Source organism: Ischnura elegans, chromosome 1 (genome assembly GCF_921293095.1).
Source record: "Ischnura elegans chromosome 1, ioIscEleg1.1, whole genome shotgun sequence".
In the NCBI taxonomy this organism is placed as follows: Eukaryota; Metazoa; Arthropoda; class Insecta; order Odonata; family Coenagrionidae; genus Ischnura; species Ischnura elegans.
The window spans coordinates 158,819,151-158,840,024 of record NC_060246.1 but is presented as its reverse complement, the minus strand read 5'-3'; the positions used below and the strand labels follow the sequence as shown (position 1 = coordinate 158,840,024).

General features: G+C 41.0%; 1 protein-coding gene across 1 annotated transcript in view; it reads right to left on the bottom strand.

Annotated features, from left to right (window-relative positions):
- Positions 1 to 237: 237 nt before the first annotated feature.
- The window catches only part of LOC124171006, a 42,716-nt gene continuing 22,079 nt past the window's right edge, over positions 238 to 20,874 (bottom strand). Inside the window, exon 2 of the mRNA XM_046550170.1 lies at positions 238 to 3,041. Coding sequence (XP_046406126.1) covers positions 238 to 3,041 — 2,804 coding nt within the window. The remainder of the gene's footprint in view (positions 3,042 to 20,874) is intronic.

Here is a 20,874-nt window from a genome sequence, read left to right as displayed (position 1 = left end):
CAGTCACTTCGGAAGAGTACTTCAACGCTGGCATTTTTCAGACATGCGAACCAGAAGATAATATTATAAGCGTCAGATGTTGAGTTTCGGCCGGCATTGCCATTGCCACCCGTATAGACCAATGTATCGTTTTACTCAGAAATGAAGTAATGCGTAAAATGTAAAAAAACGTAAAAAAAAGTCTTGCGTAAATTTCAACAGCACCAAAATCGGCAGGTCGAACTTTATTAGCCATCGTCACTTCAATGGACCTTTGAGAGAGGACCTCAGAAGCGAACTTTGTGATCCTTGTTTTTTAGGTATCACCATGAAAACAGAGAGCGCAAGCAAGAGGACCACGAACGCCACTCCGATAGAAGGGGCAACGAAGAGAACCCACTGGGTGGCTCCAACATCCACCTCTCCGTTGGCAGGGTTCGACCTTCCTTCGCAACGCTCGTCCAGCGGGAGTCCAGTGAAGTTCGTCTGGGGGCAGTCGATGGACCCATCACATATCGCCGTCGAGGAGAGGCAAGAGATGCCGTCTGGGCACTCGAAATCACAGTCAGGGTTGTCACGCATCTCCTCTTCCTCCCGGACCACGCCCCCTTTCTTCATCCGCCTCGCCACGATCAACTTCTTAGGAAAGATCTCGCTCCATCTCAAAGCGAAACGGATTCCGGCCTTTGAATACTGCGACCAGAGCTCAATCGAGGCGTAGCGCCTTTCCACACCCGCCGGCCAGGGCCGACCCCAGTCCGGCGGCAGTATCTCCATCAGCGAAGTGGCGTTCTCCCTGCAGAGTACGACTTCGCCCTCGGCCACCGAGTTGTCGCCGAAGAACCTGATCGTTACCTTGTTCAGATGGCAGTCCGATGGGAGGAAAAAGTACTGGAGCTTCAGTATCGCTTGCCTTCCCGGAGTGACCTGTATCGACCAGGAACAGTGCAAGGGTCCGTCCGCTTCGGCGTCGTCGGAATCGGTAGCATCCAAAAACGGAGGGAATCTGATCACTCCGTGATGTCCAGATTGAGACATCTCGGAGGAGTCTCCGCAGCCGGAATCGGCCCTTTGGAAGTGATAAAGACCCTCGAATCTGTAGATAGAAAGATCTGCGTGTGCGGAAGACGAGATCCGGTGAAGCTGCAGTCGGAGTCGCATCTCGTTCACACTGGAGTAGAACACGAACGGGTGGTCGTGCGTGTCGAAGAATGTGGATGCCCTTATGCATCCCAGTGGCCTCGATGAATGGTGATGACCACCGTCCATTATATATATCACGTCATCCGTGATAGGAAAGTCCTCGCTGTCGCAGGAAGTGATGGTGGCGGACCTGTTGCTACCAAATGTCACTTTGTGAAATTCAAGCTTAACCCTCTCACTCGCTCTACCGACAAAACGGGCGTAACAGTCGACAGAGCCACGCGTATCTGCCATCATCGGGCCGTTTTTATCTCTATCGCTTTCGTTCTCGTTTTTATCAAAGTTGAAAGAGGTGGTTGTGGTCGCCAGAAGCAGCGGAAGCCTATCTGCCAAGAGTGAGAAAGGACCCGAACTACCGTCCTCGCTTCGCACCAACATTTGGCAACCACTAGCATCTACAAGCATTTGGTTTCCTATGCTCTTCTCCTCCAAGAACGCGTAAGACACGGTGAAAACGAACTGACGCCCGTCGAAAGAACCACCCTCACTATGGAACACTAATCGCACTACATCACTTTGGGACATGTAAGGTTCTGACGGTGAGAGGGAATTTCCATACGAGGGAAGATGTTTCGCTTTTTTCCCCTTTGAATTGTTCGAAGAATCCCTGACCATCCCCTTCAGTCTCTTCTTAGATGTCCGTTCACCAGTACAATACGAACCCACGAGATCGCCGCCGTCGTAAAGCGTGAGGCGATCAAAATCACAAGTGTTTCCTTTCGCTTGGAAGAAAGACAAGTATATGCGCACTTTCTGCCCCAGCTTGCCCTCAATGAGGTAAGTGCACTCAGTACCCGGAGGATACCAGTGGCCGGGAGAGTGAAATTCGCCCTGGAAACCTTCCTTCATCGCCGTGAACTTCCAGAAACATTCGGATTCCGGCATGACCTCGCCGATCCGAGGTCGGGGACTCGGCCTGACGATGTCCACTGTCAAGTAAAATCCGTCATGGTCCATTGATCCATGCGGCGACGAGTGGAACTCAACAATGACGGATCTGGCCCTAGCGACCACGGACGGGAAAAGGCCCTTCCCACAGAACCTAGCGATCTCCACCGAAGTGGAAGTGCCCTCCAGCCAATCCCTGACTGCCACGTAATCACCAGGGCACGCATCCACCGCGACTTCATCTGAGTGTTCCCCGCTCCGCCTACGCCGCCATCCCCTCTGTAAACGACGGACTTCAGGAGTCCCGACGTCGAACACATCAAAATACTGCCCACCCACCACTATCCTCCCACCCATCTCGGACGTCTCGTTATAAATGACCATGTGGCGACAGGTCACATTCCTCGGGTAGAACCCTGGGTATCCCGGAGATGCTATGTCGCAGGGCCCGCGGCAGTTCAAGAAAATCCGGTCGCAGTAGCCTTTGTCATTGGACACCGGTGATCCTGGTTGCGGGAGGGCGAGCTCTTTGTGCCGTTCGATGGCAAGACGACGCGGTAAGACCGAGATAGCGGCTTCGAAGCGGGTCTCCGGGCCGAACCCATCTGCGTGGAACTCGATGACGAGGGGGCCGAAACTCGCTGGCGAGAGGAAGAAGCGCCGTGGACTGGGATTGTGCGATGCGCGAGTGGTGAAGGAAGAGAGCAGGTTGCCGCAGTAGGAGCCCACTTGGTCGGGCGGTCGTCCGGCGTCGGCGATGCGCAGGTATGCGGCGGGTGAGCAGGTGTCGAAGGGGGCCTCGGACGAGACGGTGGGAATGTTGAAGTGGCGGAAGGCGATCTCGAAGATGTCTTGTGTGTCGATTGTGGAAGGCGCCAGGCGGTATACGCAGTGGATCAGCTTTCCCTTGTTGCTTATTGTGAGACGAGGGCTGCCGATTATCTTAGAGGTCCGAATAGTCTTATTACAGCCTGCGAAAGAAAAGAAAATGATAATATTCATAAATAAATGTCATTTGAAAGTCTTAAATTTCTTTTTGGTGTGGGTCTTATCCACTAGTAATTTCAAACAACCAATATTTGACAGTAAGTTAGAACATAGTTGACGTAATGATGATAGCATGTACATGCATATTGTATTCCATAAATTCCTTGTTATTTTTATTGTCATTCCTTGGTGCTACCGGTGAACTCATTGGATATGCATTTCATTATTTCACCGCATATTTTCCAAATATTTTATTAACTACGCGGAATTTTTGATCTGGTTGTCATGTTAGTCTATCGAAAATAAACCGTCAATCGGGGAAATTGATATTCGTATTACTATAAAAAAATTGGGGCTTATCGGGCCCACTACCTCATGATTATGTCCTGAACCCCTCTCCTCCTAAGCCATGCTTTATCCCACGAAAGACGAGGAGCAAATAACGAATTACGAAATTTCTTTCGAAATGCTTTTATGCCGGATAAATTTCATTTGAAATACCACGGCGTATGACTGCAATTTAAATATACATTGAATGTAGCGAACATTTCTTTTTTGTTTTGTTAAGTTTTTCTATTGCTGCAGACGCTCATGTGCCAAAGTCTAGTCAACTCGTACATTTAATTTGCATTTACAATACAGTCCAATAGTTTTCCTTATATTTGGTAATGACCAAAGTTTAGAAATACTTCATTTAACGGTCATTAGATGTCCTAAATTAAGAAACTCAACCCCGTATATCGAGTCCCTTAAACAATTTTATTAAAGTTATAATTCCTGAATTCCATCTTAACGGTGGTACATGGTCAATCTGGACGAGTTACTTTAAGGAAAATAATTTTTTTTGTAATTAGACGGAATAGTTAAACAGGTTGGGGGTTAAATGTGGTTGGGGTGAGAAGAATAAATGGGAGAGACCCAGGATTGCCCAGCTAGGGGTGCAGAGGATTTAGGGACTAAAGGCTGGGACTAGAGAAAGGGTGGTGGGGGCTTGGGAAGGAGCTAGTAGTACTGGTGAAGAAAGGGTCAGGGCTTAAAGAGGGATTGAGTTTGGAGGGGGAGTGTGAAGGAGACCCCAGTCCGTGGATAAGTAGAGGAGTGCACGGAGGGTCGCAAGAGAAGGTCAAAGATAAAGGGATGAAATACGGCCGAAGGAAGAAGGGAGGGGATGACTGCTATCTGTGGAGACTGGTGGGGGGGGGTGCTATATGGCGGTAGGCAAAGAGGGACAGTGTACATAGGGGCATTGTTGAGGGGGGGAAGTGAGAATTTAGTGGAGTGGGTTGTGCTTTGGAATAGTTTATTTGTGGTTTCATGTATGTCAGAGGGGAGTGCAAGAGAGGGGGGTGTAAGGGGAAGAGATGATGAGTAGGCAGGAGTGAGACAAGGGCTTATGTTAGGCGCCCACAGGGAAGTTGACCCGCCACCTCGTAGGTGGTGTATGGCAGTTAGGGCGAGGGGAGACATCCAGACAAAGGGGAGATAGGTCCACCTCGATGCGTATTCGAAATGGGTGGAAAGATAGACCCGTCGCGACGGAGCGAAAGACTCGGAGAGGGGAAAATCGCAGTTTCAAGTAACTAAATCTTAGCTTCAAGAAACAAGTTAAAAAATAGAAAATGATGGCGAGATTTTAGCAGATTCTTTACAAACAGGTACTTTCTGCAAGGGTTTGATTGCAATCTCATCCATATAAATAGGAAGAGCGCTGCGAGACGGGAAGGAATAGATGGGAATGAAAAGGGTTAGGATGAGGAAATGGGGGAGGATGAGAAAATGACAAAGGATAGGGGAGTGGGAGAGAGGTTTAAGAATTGTGGAAAGGGAAAGATGAGGAGATATACAACGCTGCAGCTTCGCATATCTTTCTCAATCTCATGAGGCGGAAGAGATTGTGGATCAGAGACACCCTCGGGATCGCTTATTCGGAATGGAAAGAACTCAAGGAATGGAAGAGGTGGGGCAGTGGAGGCGTAAAGGAGGAGGAAAGAGAAGAGGTGGGGTTTAAAGTGGTTGGTTTAATAGAAGAAGCTCTTCCTCGCACACCCATCTCCTTTCTTTATCGCAATTTCATTTCGCTGATTTGACTCTCCCCTCATTTATTAACATTAACCGCATGCGCGAAAGTTCGTGACGAGTCTAGCTCGTCATGAACTATCGACGCAAAACCGAGCAATGACGAGTGTATCTCGTCATCGGATGTACATAATTTTATCACTATTTGGAGGAATAATATAATTATTTGGAAAGCTTAGCAATGTTAAAACATTCATAGCATAATAATAAAACGTTATTGTACTTTTCCACACGATTTTATTAATACGACCGGTTTCGTCGCAGAGGCGACATCATCAGGTACAGAATCCGTTATAATAACAGTTATTAATTTAATTATAATTATTATAATTTATTTATTAATAATAAAACGTTATTGTACCTTTCCACACGATTTAATTAATACGACCGGTTTCGTGTGGAAAAGAACAATAACGTTTTATTATTAAGAATGGATTTTCACAAAGTAAAGCCAGAAACAATCAAGTTTATTCATAGCATATTTGAATAACTCATATTTCATGAAACATGATGAATTGGAAGTATTAAAATGATTTTATTCGAGTAGCGATAGCTGTGTTCTCCATGTTTAATAATCACATTTTATTTCACGTTTCTACGTTGATTACAAATTACAAAATTATCATTTCATTACCTACCATTTGAAAAAGAAGAACAGAGAAAGTAAATAGAGGATAGGAGTACTTTATTCGGAAAATAAATCGAAGTGGAAGTGGTTAATAATCGTCGTCTGGCATTCCAGCCTCTTTCCCTTTTCTTTGCGTTTAAGTCAATCCATTTCAACTCACCCAGGCCATATTGCTCTTAACATTTTTAACTGTCCTGATTATTTTATCAGTGGTTCCCTACGAGTATACAATCAAAAAACACCATTTTAAATAATTTACAAGCCATACTTTTTTTGGCGGCCATTTTAAAAGGGCGGATGGGCAAATTATGATGAAAAACGAGGTTGGTTTAATTTCGAAGCTATTTTAAAATATATCAGAAAAATTTATAAACCGGTGTGTCCATCGTGAAAAGAACTTCTGGAAAACATTTCTTTAATTTTTTCATCATCAAAGACAGATAGTCAAAATCTTTCCGTAAAAACTCGGAAAAAATTTGTCAATACTAAATTTTTACCCCATAAATCTTTATGAAGGAAATGAGACTCACTAATAAAATGCTAATTCTGAGTTGAATACTTAAAACACTACTTGTAGTATAAGTGTAAGTACTGATTATGCACTCCTTTTTTTCTAGAGCTTGCCAAACAATGCCGATAGCCTTTTAAGGTCGATTTTCGCAGGTCAATATCTAAAAAGGGACGGAATGAAAACAAGTGAAAATTTTACAGAATGTTCTTAATACACATATAAATATCTCACAAAAAATTATGACTGAGACTCCACTACATTAAAAGTAGTGGAGCAGTGAATTTCAATGAAAATGCAACCACTTTACATGCTCCTGCAGTGCAAACAAGGGCTCGTGCAGTGCAAGTTAGCACGCGGGGATTGATTAAATTAATACTGTAACAATTAATTCTGTTTAAACTAATAAAATTACATTTAAAATAACATTTATAATGAAAATATATTTAAAAATAGAAATAATTTGCATGGTCTGCATCCTTACTGCCATCTGCTGTAACCACAACGCACTCGCTGGGGTAAGCTGCAGTACAAAATGTTTACAAGAGATGGCGGTCACGATGCCAACCATGCAAGAGACGTTTAAAAGGCATAATGCGTACTTGAAGTGTGCTTGCGTTTTGCAATGTACCAGAGAACCCGCATGCTTTTTGTGACACTTCCCCGAAACGCACGCGCAGGGAACAGAAGTGGGGACTCCAAGGAAGAGAGACGGGTTTAAGGAGGAAAAGGATGGGAAAGAGAAGAAGAAGAAGAGGACGTAGCGATGCAGGGAATCAAGAAATGGATCACCTGCCCACTTGTCGATCGTGTCTCGCTGAGAGATTACAGCGATCACCGTGGGCAACGAGAATAATGAATGTAAACACGAAGAAACCAAATAAATCATTCGTGCCGCTATATAGGAGAAGAATGCAATCAGACGAACGAGGCTTTGCTGAACATTTTCGCCGAAAGAGTGCATGCGGTGCTGCTTCATACATTCGCGGATCCTAAATTTGCATGTGGAAACGTGTAAGTCTGAGCGTTGGGACAGAAATACTGACGGGAGATCGATGGAACGAGTTTAAGCAGTCACGCGTAAGAACATCTGTGCCAGTACAGCGGTATTTTCAACTCTCGCAGAAGTTTTGCTAGTTCCAAAGATCATATTTTCCTAATATTATGCTTTAATTTAATAATTAAGAAAGTTTTATGGGCCCACTGTTGACCAGTAGAAAAAAGCCGCATTCATGATAGTTAAAAGTTTTCAAAAAAGCACAGAGAGCTATTTAATGACACGATGTTTCCGATTGATCAAATCATTAGACCCTTTTAAATATCTAGGCTGCATGCCCGAGTATCGAATTAGTTCTTCTGCCTTCTCACAAATCATCACTCCATCTCCATGATGACCCCTCATCTTCTTCCTCCACCCACCCCTTCGTAGCAACGTTAAGGTCATGCACGACGCCCTGTGTTTCGTCGGGAAAAAGCGATCGTTCCGCCCCTTCGACGGGAGAGCAATTTCTGAATTATTTCGGTAACCACCATAGCATGAAGACGTGCGGATAGTCTCAACCCAGCCATGATAGAATAAGTAATAAGCAACGGAGTAAGAAGAGAGTGGTATCAATCCACCCTCTATGCCGAAGGGAGTGGAATTTGATATATGTAGCCACCGCCATTTCGAGGACATTAAAACGGGAGACGCGACCAACTATATGCCAATTGTATAAAATTCATTGTTCCCTTGCAGCTCCTCTTATCGAGCAATAAACTCGAAGAAATAAAATTAATAAAATGTCACGGCAACCTAAATGTCTGCGTGTCTAAATTTCCCGGTACAACCACGAGCCTTGCAAGAGTCTCGGGGAGGTCACACGTGAAGAGAAGAGAGAGGTTAAAGAATATTTCTATTGCATGATATAATTCTCATATTCTTTTATTTAAAACACCCTTCCATATAAGGTATAATTTTAATTTAGAGGATCATGGCAAACTTAATAAAAATTACAACATATTTTACACTCGAAAAAGTAGGAATGTTTGAGTTTTACGCCACCGTTTTGGCGCATGACGTAATCCAGTCGGTGCGGTAATCAGATTGCGGGATCGTTTTGCTTCGGTAAACATCGTTTCATTCCGTCGTTGAATCGGTAATCGGACGCATCGCGGAGATTTGAGGATTGACGTGCGAATGAATGTTGCTCCGCTTTTCGAACGGTTTCCGGATATTTGCATTCTCTCTTTCTCTATCTTCGTGATTTCCTTGCAGTGAACACCGTAGAAGTTGTTTGAGAGAATGGCAAACACCGAACGGAAAGCAAAAACAACGCATCAATTCTCTCGTAGAAGCGGAGAACAGCAATAGAATATATTTGTTGAATTTAATAGTAATTGTTTTAACGAAATGTCAATTTAAATCAGCAAGGGAAAGTGTTGAAGTTTATAAATAAGCAAATGGTTGTCTAGGGTAAAAAGGTTGTTGATAAGTTACCAGAGCAGATGAATAAATAAGTTATAAATAGACAACAACATCGTGTATAATTAATCAATAATTAAGGTTTTTTAATTATTTTTTAAAATTTTTTAAAATTAATTTTTAGTTGTTTAACAATTAAGCATTAATATTACCTACTCACGGGGAATAGTAAGTAATCGATTCTTTTTAATAATCCGTTTAACGAAAGAGAGACATAGGGATGGAAAGAATGGTGGAAACGTAAATATGAGTTTCTTGTTCAAGTATTCGATTTGGAGGCACAAAAGGAAGTGAAGGATAGATCTGGAGAAAGAAAGCAGCGGAGAGATGGTGGGAGACGGGAGGATTGGGATTTCTGGAGAGAATAGAAGAAGATGAATAATGAATGCTAAACGAGAGGAGAGAGATCCTATTGGAGGAGTCGACACTGGGGAAGTAGCGATGAATAAATAGTGAATCTACTTGAAGAAACATGTAATTCTTCGTTAAAACTTTCGCGGGTACTCGTCATGTTGAATAAAAGCTCTTGGGCTACGTCACCGGGTCAATGTTTGGGTGATCCAAACGTTTCCCGACCGATGCGACCGACCCAGCATCCCAGAGAATCCCTTTAGAAAGCAACCAGTATCGGTCGGGAACGTTGGAACCACCAAAAAATTGACGCGGCGACATAGCCCAAAAGCTTTTATTCTACTTGAAGAAACATAGTTGGAGAGAAGATAAATCAGGTGGAATCAGATGAAGTCAAGCCGAAAAATTGGAAGGAAAGAGATTTCGCTGAAATAGATGAGTGTTACAATAGAAGAGAATGAATTGTAATCTTATAAGAAATCATATTCATCGCTGGAAAATAGCTGCTTGGCTACAACTTGGTGTTCACATGTTACAATAAAATTCAAGAAAATCATATTGACGACTAATTTTCACATGAACGTGATATTAATTGAGTTTTTTACTCTAGAAATTTGTAATATGCGATATTTCTATGCTCACCGTCAGCATTGTACCTCTACCTAAAAATTATAGCCAGAAATCGTTTCAGATTGTAAATCATTTGACATAGTTATCATTATTCATAATATTTTTTATGCTTTTATTCAGAATTTTAGCTTTGAATGTGGTTCACTCTTTGAGGCTTCGAAGGGTATTTTTCCAAAAATTAGATGTTGATGTTGGAATACTTTCCCAAAAATGCCATTTGCATTATTTATTTAAAATAAAAAATCAAATTTGATTAGGATAAAATGTATATGTTATTTCCCCACTAATATATAACTAGAATATCGTTTTTTTAAATTAATTTCACTGTTTTCTTTACTTCAGTGGAAAAGGGCTTGAGTTAGGGCTATTCCTATCTGAGTAAATGATGAATCATAGATCATTATTTGATGTTTGTATTTTTTTCTCTATTGCCTCCTATTCATGATTTTTCAGACTTTCTTATTGGAATGATGAAGATATTTTGTCATTCATCCGACGCAATGGCAAGGATGGAATATTTCCCCTCTTTACATGGCATTATGTCGTAGAAAGATGTTCCCTGTGCTCGTGACGAGCAATGCCCAAGTAAAGGCGGAGTAATTCCGAGTGCAATGGAGACGGAAACCAAATGGGTGTCCGATGACTGGGATTGAATGGCAGCAGGAGAGGTACTTGGATGGAATGCCACCTACCGAGAGATTTTTTGCCAATAAATCCTAAAAGTTGTTAATATTTGTGCATTATAAACGCTCAGAGAATTATGAAGATGGAGGGGAAGGGACAGAGGGATAGAGGAAGAGGCAGGAATGAGGTCCAGGGGTAGATTCAGATCGATATGATTTAAGCAGAAAGGGGAGAGAACAATAAGTAAATGACCAAAAGACCTATAAGTTCATGCGAGTGTTGTCACGATGCATGTCACTCTTCCGTGTTAAGGAACTGACCAATTCATAGTAGATAGGGAGGGCTTTAAATTCTTATAATATTGACTAGAATGTTGCATCTCATATTTACTACATTGTTTTCGTATTTTTTTGGTCGGAAGTATTTTCACCGACTTATTTGGCTTAATATTATTCACCGATAACTTTCAATAAAAATGAAACGCTTGAGCTGATTTTGGGAAAAAAGGCAATGGTTATATCAGTTTATTTTATCAATGGCTGTCCATATTTATTACCTAAATAAAAGAGTTTTTCTTTGATGGTGATTTATTCACTTTCTGCTTGTTCCTGAACAGATACCTCGTAAAATGTTTCGAAAGAGCACGATTCCAATTCACTTCCTCCTTTTTCCTGTCGTGCATGCCATTTGAATGTGAGAGAGACTATCGCTCCAGACTTTACTTTTCGTATGTCGTCTGTGTAGACCTTGAGTGCTTTCTGCATCCAAGAGAAAAGCGCGCTGCTCGCAGCTCAGAGAGAATTTTCGAGCCCACGTTGTCCAGCATTCTCTCCACGCCTCTCCTGCAGAGAATTTCATTTTGCCGCCCAAAATCTTACTTTGAAGATGCGTATGCTCATTTTAATCTCTCAATTCAAATTTATTGTTTTCTGCAGCGAAATGTTTATTTGATTCATGCTTACTTAGCCATTTCAATTTTTTGATTTCGATTTTCCAAATATATAACTTTGCATAAAAAGTTTACATTACTATTATTTATGGGAATAAAGAAAAAAGTTTTAACGGATTTTATACATACATACTATTTGAGATGGTCTTGTTCTTTATAAAAATTTATTTAAAATTTTGCTAATATTTCTCAATAAATACATTTTTTGCTTGCATATTCATGTATCCTAAATCGAATCAGGCTAATTGTAAGCCGAGGAAAATCTTATTCCTACGTTGCTGAGAAAATAGCAGTGACTTTCTTAATGTTTTGAAATAATATTTGTATTTATTCACTTTCTCAGTTCAGGAATTTGTCTTTTTCTTTGTCATTTGAATTATTTGTCGGCTATTAAGTAAAGAAGGTATCGAAAATATATTAATTATGTGCAGAACCTTAGAATTCCGTGACAAGATGCCATTTATTCCTTCAAAGAATAATTAATTTGGCTTCTCACTTTCCCAACCGCTCACCCGAATATTTCGACCCCCGCCTGCTACTGCTTGTGAGCAATAGGGAAAAGTTGGCCACACCACTGTGAGAGAGAGAGAGAGAACTTTGAGTCTGGGAGAGTGAGTTGCAATGAGAAAAGGGATCCAGACCACTTGAGGGATAAGAGGGGAAACGGGAAGGGAGGGAAAAACTGTGAGCGAGAGAGAAGAGTATCCGTTCGAGGAGGACCGTCTGGGGGAGTTGTGTTTTCTTGCGGCAAGGAGATGAGGTCTGCGTGGCAGTGAGAGGGTGGCTCCCTTCTCTTGAAGGATGGACACAAGGGCCATCTGGCTGGAGGCAGGCGGCGGCGTGGGAGGTGATAGGAAGATGGGAGAGGGTGGGTGGGTGCAGTGGGTGGAAAGAGGGTGCAGTGGGTGGAAAGTTTAATGGCGGGCGTTGCATCGGCCAGAAGCCGTGGAGACATGTCTTCCCAAGTAGGCTTCCGCGAAGATTATGACGGTTGGCAGCGATTCTTCCGGGTTTCCTTCCGTGTTTATCGATTTTACTGTACAATATTTCGCCAATGCTCCAGTTAGCTTCCTCTGGTCCACTGACTTGTTGATGCAGAAATTTGGTTGTCTTTATTTACATCCTGTTTGGCGTTTATTCTGTGGAGGTGTGCGCTGATTGGTCGAGATCTTTGAAGGCCCATTTCCACACGCAGGAGAGAGTGTAGCCGTCTTCACGGTGGAAGTTCTGGGGTGTTTTGGCTATTTCAATTGTATCCCTGACGATCCTTGGGTAATAGGGGCCTTCTTTATTCAATAGAGAGGCGTTGTTGAAGTCAATATTGTGGCTTGATCCACTCCATTGGTGTTTTGCCACCGCTGACTGGCTGATTAGTCTATCTTTTACGGCCCCTCTTCTTGGACATGGCATTTCAGTGCTCTTGAAGTCTGGCCGATGTAGGAATCACCGCAGCCGCATTTAATCTGGTATACTCCTCCACAGATGTCTTTGGGGTGGTGGTCTTTCGTATTGACGAGGATATTCGCCATTTTGGTGACGCATTTGAACCTGGTCTAGATGTTGTTTCTACAGGGCTCTCGCGATCTTTTCCGTGGTACAGAATGTATCGATGTTTTTCAAGGGTTTATAGCAAGCAACAAGAGACACGCAGGACGTCGACACACGCGCAGTTTCGGCCCATTGCCCCCCGCGTTCATTTTCATCCCGCTCCGTCTCCTTCCTGAGACTAGATGGGGAGGAAAGTGACAGTAGGGAATTTTGCGTTCTCAGGGCTATGGTTGCAGGGGCATAGGTGATCGCGCCACTAATTGCACGACTAATCAAGTCTGCCGAGGAAAATTAGGTGTAAATGGAGTGTAGATGTGAAGTTATTGGTACAAGAGTTCATGCAAAGGTGAAAGTTGAGATTGAGGACGAGAAGGGGCGTGCCTTAAGGAGAGACGTGAGAATATGCGGCGAGAAATTAGCGAGGCATAAGAGGAAGTGATACGGGGTCCATTAAAAAGAGTTGCTTTAGATCAGTAGAAATTGCTTAAATCGTCGCATATATGCTGAAAATTAAATTCACTAGAAATTGAATTATTAGTAAACAAATCACGAATATTATCTTAGACAGCGAACTATGAAATGTTTTTTTAATGATAGTCGTACGATAGCTAAGGAGGGATTTACGATATCTGCACTATTCTGAGATACTTGTTTGGTTTAACTTAAGTTTATGACTAATATGACCTTCCTTTAAAGCCAAATTTGCTAATTCCCGAATCTCACAGAATCTTCACTAACCGTGCCCGCGGAGGTAATGGGGAAATTTCCAAAAGAAGAGTTACATAAATGGGAATGATATTGAAGGCTAAAGAAAGGGATAGGCAAATAAAGTATTAGGAAATAAATTGAAACTTTAATTTGAATAGAATATATGTAAGCGTTCATTTTCTGCTAGTACTATGGACGCAAAATTTCATTCTGACGCTCTTCTGGGAATATTCACTCCCTGAATGCATGCCCTTTTTATCGACTCCTTTATTGAGAGATCAGTGTAATTATTCATATATTGCGGTTTAATGTAATAATGACCTTGGCAGTTAAAATTTTTATACTTTGTTGCCATTTCGCATAGGGAGATGATTTTTTTTAGATCAAAGTACATTTAAGATTATACATGATAATTTCTTTGTTTCTCAAACTCCAGAAGAGAGCCGTCGGAGGTAATGTTGCACAGTTTTATCGGTGGGTGCGAGGACAGAAATGACCACATTTTCGCGAATCAACCGGCTAAATGGCTAAAAGGGACGGCCAATATTCTCTTTTGTTCAGCCAAGATTTGAAATTGCGAGGAGTGATTTAATGCGCTATTAGCTCAAACCTCTGTGTGTTGGGGAAACAAAACAAATGACGAAAACGCATAAGTAATGAATATGAAATGCCCCACGCATTCGCCTGCCTCATCCGTTTTCAACGCCTGCGAAGAGCGTTTCGCATTTTTTTTCGACCGTGGAATCCATATTTCATCAATGAATGACACGCACGAGAGCGCACGCACACGCAATTTCACGCGCACGCACATACACGGGTGAACGTATTTAACGCAAATAAAGGGGAGAACTCGTTCGTGGGACAAGGATAAAAAAGGAGAAAAATCGTAATGATATTTCTCAGCTGGAAACACATGGGGAGCATTAACACGTTTTAACTGGGGAACAGATCGGCAGAAGAAAAATAAATATAAATTAAAAATCATAACTAACGCAAGAAAATTTATAAATTTCATTTGTCGAGAGCATTGGCTACTCTTTCAAATTAAGTGACTATCATTTTGCCATCTGCCGATTACATCCGGTGCTCTCAAAAGTAAATATTTTTCGCGAAAACATTAATGCAATTAATTTTTTGGCAAATTTTTTTAATGGAGATGCAGGGAAGCAACTTGGGACGTGGCTGCAATACTCCTTCATGGCTTCAAGGTTCAATGCAAAGATGGCGGTCGAAAATCTTTACACGGAGTTTTCTTTGAAGTTTAATTTTCTCTTGGTGGAGAATGGATTCTTAACAGTTTCATCACGTTTGGAATTGATTATTTTGTTTTGTTTATTCTGCTGTCCAAGATTCTGGGAGATGGTTAGCGAATTAGCTATTAGCACTTTTTATACTGCCTCATACTTGAAAATAAATGTAAAACAAGATAAACTTGTACATTTTATTTTGAAAATCAGTGGCAAAATTTTTTAACTATTTGAATGGTTTCAATTGAGTCATCTTCCCAAAATCAGGGGAAAAGACCTAACTCTTAATTAGACACCTAACTTTTATCTTACCAGGATAAATTATCTTAGATAAGTAGTATTTGTCAACAATTTTATTTTCTCCGTCTTTAATCATTGTCTTTAATATTTTCAAAGTGATTTAATCGTGTTTACATAATATTTGGAGAACAAAATTGTTTTGAAAAATATATTTAACCTGATTTAATTCCAAAAGTTTAAATGTGAATATTCTTCGTCCGATAGACCATCTCTCATAATCTCCTATCCGTGTGATCCCTATGGTTTCCACTCAATTTACTCGGATACCCTCAGGAGGCCAAGTCAAGCAGATGAATTAATCTTGTCTTAGTTCTGAATTTACAACCCGACCCCAACTTTTCTGCGATGGCTTCATTTTAGCACTCGACGCTAGCTTCCCACATATAATCCATCTGTTAATCCATCGATGTTACCCTGCAGCTCTCGCCGCTTTCCAATGCCAGTGTAAACTACTTTCGCCTTCTAGTCCCGGAAATATCATCACTCATGGCATCTATGTTTCGTGCACCTGTGGCCTTTGTCAATTAATGTGAAACACATACGAACAAACACAAGCAGTGGAAACTTCCTACATCTCCCGTTAATCGTTAACAATATACCCAGAACATTTAAGATGAATTTATTTTTTTCGTCTTTCCCTTTGAATATGCGTTTATGAACAAGTTTTTTTGAACATAAGTATTACATGGTGTCCGAATCAGTCAATCTTAATCAATCTGAAATTTTAGTATAGTTTTCACATTCGTTGAAATGAACCCATTTAATCACTCTACGAGGCATTTCAAAGTCATTTATTTGTAAATAAAAACGTAAGGCTGCCTTATCGAAAAACTTTGATAACTACTTGCTATTCATATTTCTATGACATTGATATGCGACTGTCTCTTTTGCTAAGAGTTGGGAGTACCTATTTGCGCGTTAAGTGACTGATGATCATTGACGAAGACGTAGCAACGGAGACTGGATATAATAATAATAAAAGTGCAGATAATTGTTGCGTTGGGTGACTTGAGTAGGAATGGTGCAGCTTTGGGACGATGCGGAATGAAAGAGGTTTTTAAAATCATGAATAACTGTGAGGGAGTGTCTCGGTCTCCTCCGTAAGGGCTTTTCGCATCCTGCCTTCTTACTCCTCATAGAATATTGCCGTTAAATACTTTGTGAATCAGTTTTAATGGTCGCACGTGATATTGCTATAAGAAAATTTCCTTATCAATCCTTTCCTTACGAGGCCGCACGGCTCCCATAACTATTAATCCGCATGGATCTGGATTTTATCTAGAAATTAGATATAATAATGATTGCAGAGCACAACTTGGAGATGGTTTTATACATTCATTATGTAATTTATAATGATTCTTATAAATTTCTGCGATTATTTAGAATTATTCCCGTAAAGTTTCCGTATTAATTATTGTGACCGAACGACGATTTAGATGTTTGCGGTCAATATATTATAACTGCTTTGAAGCTGGAATTTCATTTTCATTCATTGATTACTTGTTCCTACCAAGTAAAATACATCAACAACTCAATTTAAAAAATTAAAACCATCGTGGGTAACCCTAAATTCCTTTTAAATAGTGTAACAGGGAGGAGAGGTAGTTCCTAAATTCACTGTGCAATATCATGTCAATTTCTGATAGTTTTAGTAACTCCTAAAACATGAATTTCTTTGCAGAATGATATCATTGTAGCTTATGGTCACTCAGAGTTTCTCTTAACTAAAAAAAATAGGAAAAACGGAAAGTAGAGAACGAACTGTCGGTAGGTACTTTCAGGTGGCCACTTTGGTAGTCACACTCCCCGGTCGCAAAAAAATCCCGAATCGAAGGGATTATGACGCGATGTGTCCTTCACGACGTGGTTTTCTCCGGGCACAGAATAGGAATCTTAAAAATTCTTACCGAGTACGGAGACATTCTCTCTCTGATACAGGAGGAGCCAGCCATCAGACTACTCATGCTCTCAAAATACCCCCTGAGTACGAGGACACCGTGAATGGATATGGGGATCGTCTTTGTTCTGCGTAGCTAGAAGATGTGGACGGAAGGAGTTTCAATTGGCGGAGACGACGACGCAAAAAGCCGTACTCAGAGGGTCGAAATTCATTTCCATTCTACCACGGTGAATAGCAAAATTAAGCTATCCTTGAAAGGTTCTGGGAGATATTGTGAGGATAAAGAGTTGAAGAGAGAGGTTGAGAAAAAGGTGGGGGATAGGGGTGACATTGGGGAATAAACGGAAGAAGTATGAGAGGAAGGGGAGGGGGCGTGAGGAGAATAAAGTCCCGTGGAGTGGAGAAGAGTAAGCATTCAGGCGTAGTAAGGGTTTTTATGAGGGAGGAATGATGCCCGTGAAGGAGACGCAGAATTGGTTGTGGAGTCCGTGGAACGGGTTAATTGACCGAGAGGCATAAGCCGGTGAATGGCGTTCACAAGACCCATAAGGAGCGCGGAGAAAGCTTCTTCCTTGGGCATCCACTCCAGAGAGGAATCCAGGAATTATTTATTGAAGCAAGCTCTGTCTCAAATCTATCTCTAATCTGCGGGATGCTAACGAGGGACTACTATAATGGATGATATAAGAACCCTCAAAGCGGTGGGTATTGAGTGAAAGTAGTGAATGAATGCAATTGAGAGAAAATCAATTGCCGTCCGCTCCATTATAAAGAATGAGTTGTGTGAGTAAGCGAGTGTTCTACACGGGAAGATAATGGAGCGTATCTCACTGCAATTTTATAATAATAAAATGAAATTCGTTTTGAGCAAATTCCTACACGAGTGGGAAATAATAAATTCAGTATGTTACTTAGATTTCTACTATTGATATTGAAAAATAATAATAAAAAATTTTCACTAATATTGGAAGTATTTTTTGCAGTCAGTGTTGAATATGTTCTCGCTAATGACATGCATAATGATACTTAGCCGAAGCAATTCACGCAACCTCAGTTGTTCTGATTTTGTTCATAAAATTGCTATAAATCTTAAAGCAACTATTAGCAATTCACCCAATACATCTATAACATTTCTAAGAGTAAGTTTTGATTATATTAACTTTTATCGTATAATTCTTTCCCGTAGATTGATAGAAATCCTCGTGACTCCAAACTTAATTTTCCCTTTTTTCGTAAGTTTATATTTAAAGTCAATTCGAAAAACCATCAAACAATTTGAGTCAACCGCGATATTCTGATAAATTATTGAAAAGAACTCTTAAAAAAGTAGGAAACCAGGGAGAAAAGTACTGTTTTGATATAATACATGGATATATTATGATATCAAAATTATGTATTGGATCCGTATAAATGTCGTTAATAATGAAAATGATATGAAACTAGAAAGTGATGATTTGTAAAAAAATTAACCATTTTGTGCCAATAAAAAATTTTCAGTTCATTATTATATGCGTCATAAAGGTAAAATTTGGAACGAACAACCATATGATCTTCGTAAGAAAGCTGCAGTAAAATGAATTTAAAATCTGCCTAATTACAGAAAATAAAGAGTTAATTAGGTCCCATTTTCTCAAACAGGCATTCGCAGTATCGAAGCGTTCACCCACGGTTTAAAATACCAAAGAGCAGGAAAATCAGTAGTGCGGAGATTTCGTGGGATGAGAAGAAATAGAAATGCATTAGCATTGGAGCACTGGAGAGAATGTGAGTGAGAAGGAACTGATGAGGAGGTGAACGGACTACTTGAAGTGCTGATAGGTTCACCGCAGTAGGGCGATTGATTGTTCATGGGATGGGAACAGGGGATGGATGATGGGAGGGAAGATGACGCGTAGGATGGGGCGGAAGGTAAGGCGGGGAAAGGAGTCGTCGTGGAGTGTGGGATGGAGCGATTTTGGTGGGGTCAGCAGCCGATCAAGTGTCCACTCTTCATCGTGTCGGTCGACGGATAAGTTAAAGGGTTGCGGACATTTGTGTGAGACGAATAGAAGCACCGCAGCCGAGTCCTTCCGTTCGGGCGCAAATATTAAATATCAAGATGGCAGTCGAAAACCTGTCTGTTTATAACACGTTCTTGGCGGCCTGAAAATTAATATTTATTGGGATAGAATAAGACAATTAAGGAGAGCAGATTTTAGTCATCTTTAATGTTAATTGTTTCAATTTTTCCCAGCGTTAGATAATCTGCTCGATAGTGGTGTGGGAGAGCTTTTGATAACGATTAATGCTTGAAAATACGTGGAAAACAAAGCAATAATGTTGTACATTCTATTGAAAAAAAAAAATCGATGGCAAAAAATTAGTGAATGTCTTCCATTGAATGATCTGCTCTACACCCGGGGAATATTGGTTTCACCAAATTTTACACTTTAAGTTTTTGTCTTACCAGGACAAGTTTCCTTGCATAAATCGTTTTTGTTAAAAACTTTATATTATCAATTTTAAATATCCGTGATTTTTCCAAAATGATGACATCTTGTGTGAACATTATTTTTGGAATGCAAAATGATTTTGCAAAATTCTTCTATCCTGAGTTACATTCAATGGCTGAATATAGGTACAACCTTAGTCAGATTGGTCATCTTTCGCACCTTCCTATTCGTGTGATTCCCTAGCATTCCCTATGATTCCCACGTTCCTCAGCAACAACAACTGGGCCTTACTTTTCTGGCAGGGCCTTCACATTCTGCATTAACTTCCGAATACAGCCCAACGGGAATCGTTTTGATCCTGCAGCTTTCCAAATCCAATGTAAACTACTCTCTCCTTCAAGTCCCGGAAACATCATAGTCCGGGTGTGCCCCTAGAGTGCCCCTGCGATCACCGTCAAATACATTAAACTCATGAAAATTTCTCACAACTAATGGCAACTACTTATATCTTCCATTCATCAACAATAATAAGCCTAACATTTTAACGGGAAATTTGCTCTTTTTTCGACCTTCCTAGTGAATATATTATGTTTATAAACATGTTTCTATAAGCATAAGCATTAAATGGTCTTTTCGTGAAAATCCTGAAGTTTTTATATAGTTCTAACTTGTCGTTGCCATGGCTCAGTAACTAAGGAGTTGCAACCCCATGTTTAAGAGCATAAAATGTTTAAAATTCTCTCTCCTGCCACCTTCTTAAAAAATTGTAGATTACTCTTAAAACACCCTGTAGTGATGTTTCAAGTTTGTGTTCTCCATGTCGTACCGGAAAAAAAATATATAATTATTTATTTATTTGCTGAAGCAATTTAAACCCAGCACGAAGACTCCGAGTATCTAGCGGCTCCCAGTGTAATTCGTTTAAACCAGGGATGAACCAGCCCAGCAGACTAATGTAAACAGTCATTTTTAGGACATTAATTTTAAAATAAAAACGTGGGTCTGGCTTGATGAAAAGCTCTAAATAATTAAGAGCAATTCCGATTCATATGCTATGCCTGTTTCGTCTTCACGATGAGCAGATGCTTTATTGCTAAGTCTGTCGTAGGGTGTTTCGCAGCAATGTGTAACTCATTGATGAAAATTGACAGAGCCGTAGTGGTGCAGATCCTCCTCCCTCGATCCATTACATTGAGTGGCTTGAGTTAGTTCGCCGCAGTCGACGCACGATGAGGAATTTAAGAGGTCTTTCACATCATGAATAGCTGTGAGGGAGTGTTAGTATCGCAGCGAAAGAGCAGCGAATCCGAAGCAAGAGGAGGCCTTACGGTTTCATCCTTTCCAAGTGGCTAATATATATTTTATGATCAAGGATTCACGTCGTCCATTGGAAGCAGGTCTATCGGCCTTCCCGAGTCGAAGTGATCTCGTCCGTCCTACTTCCCATCCTGC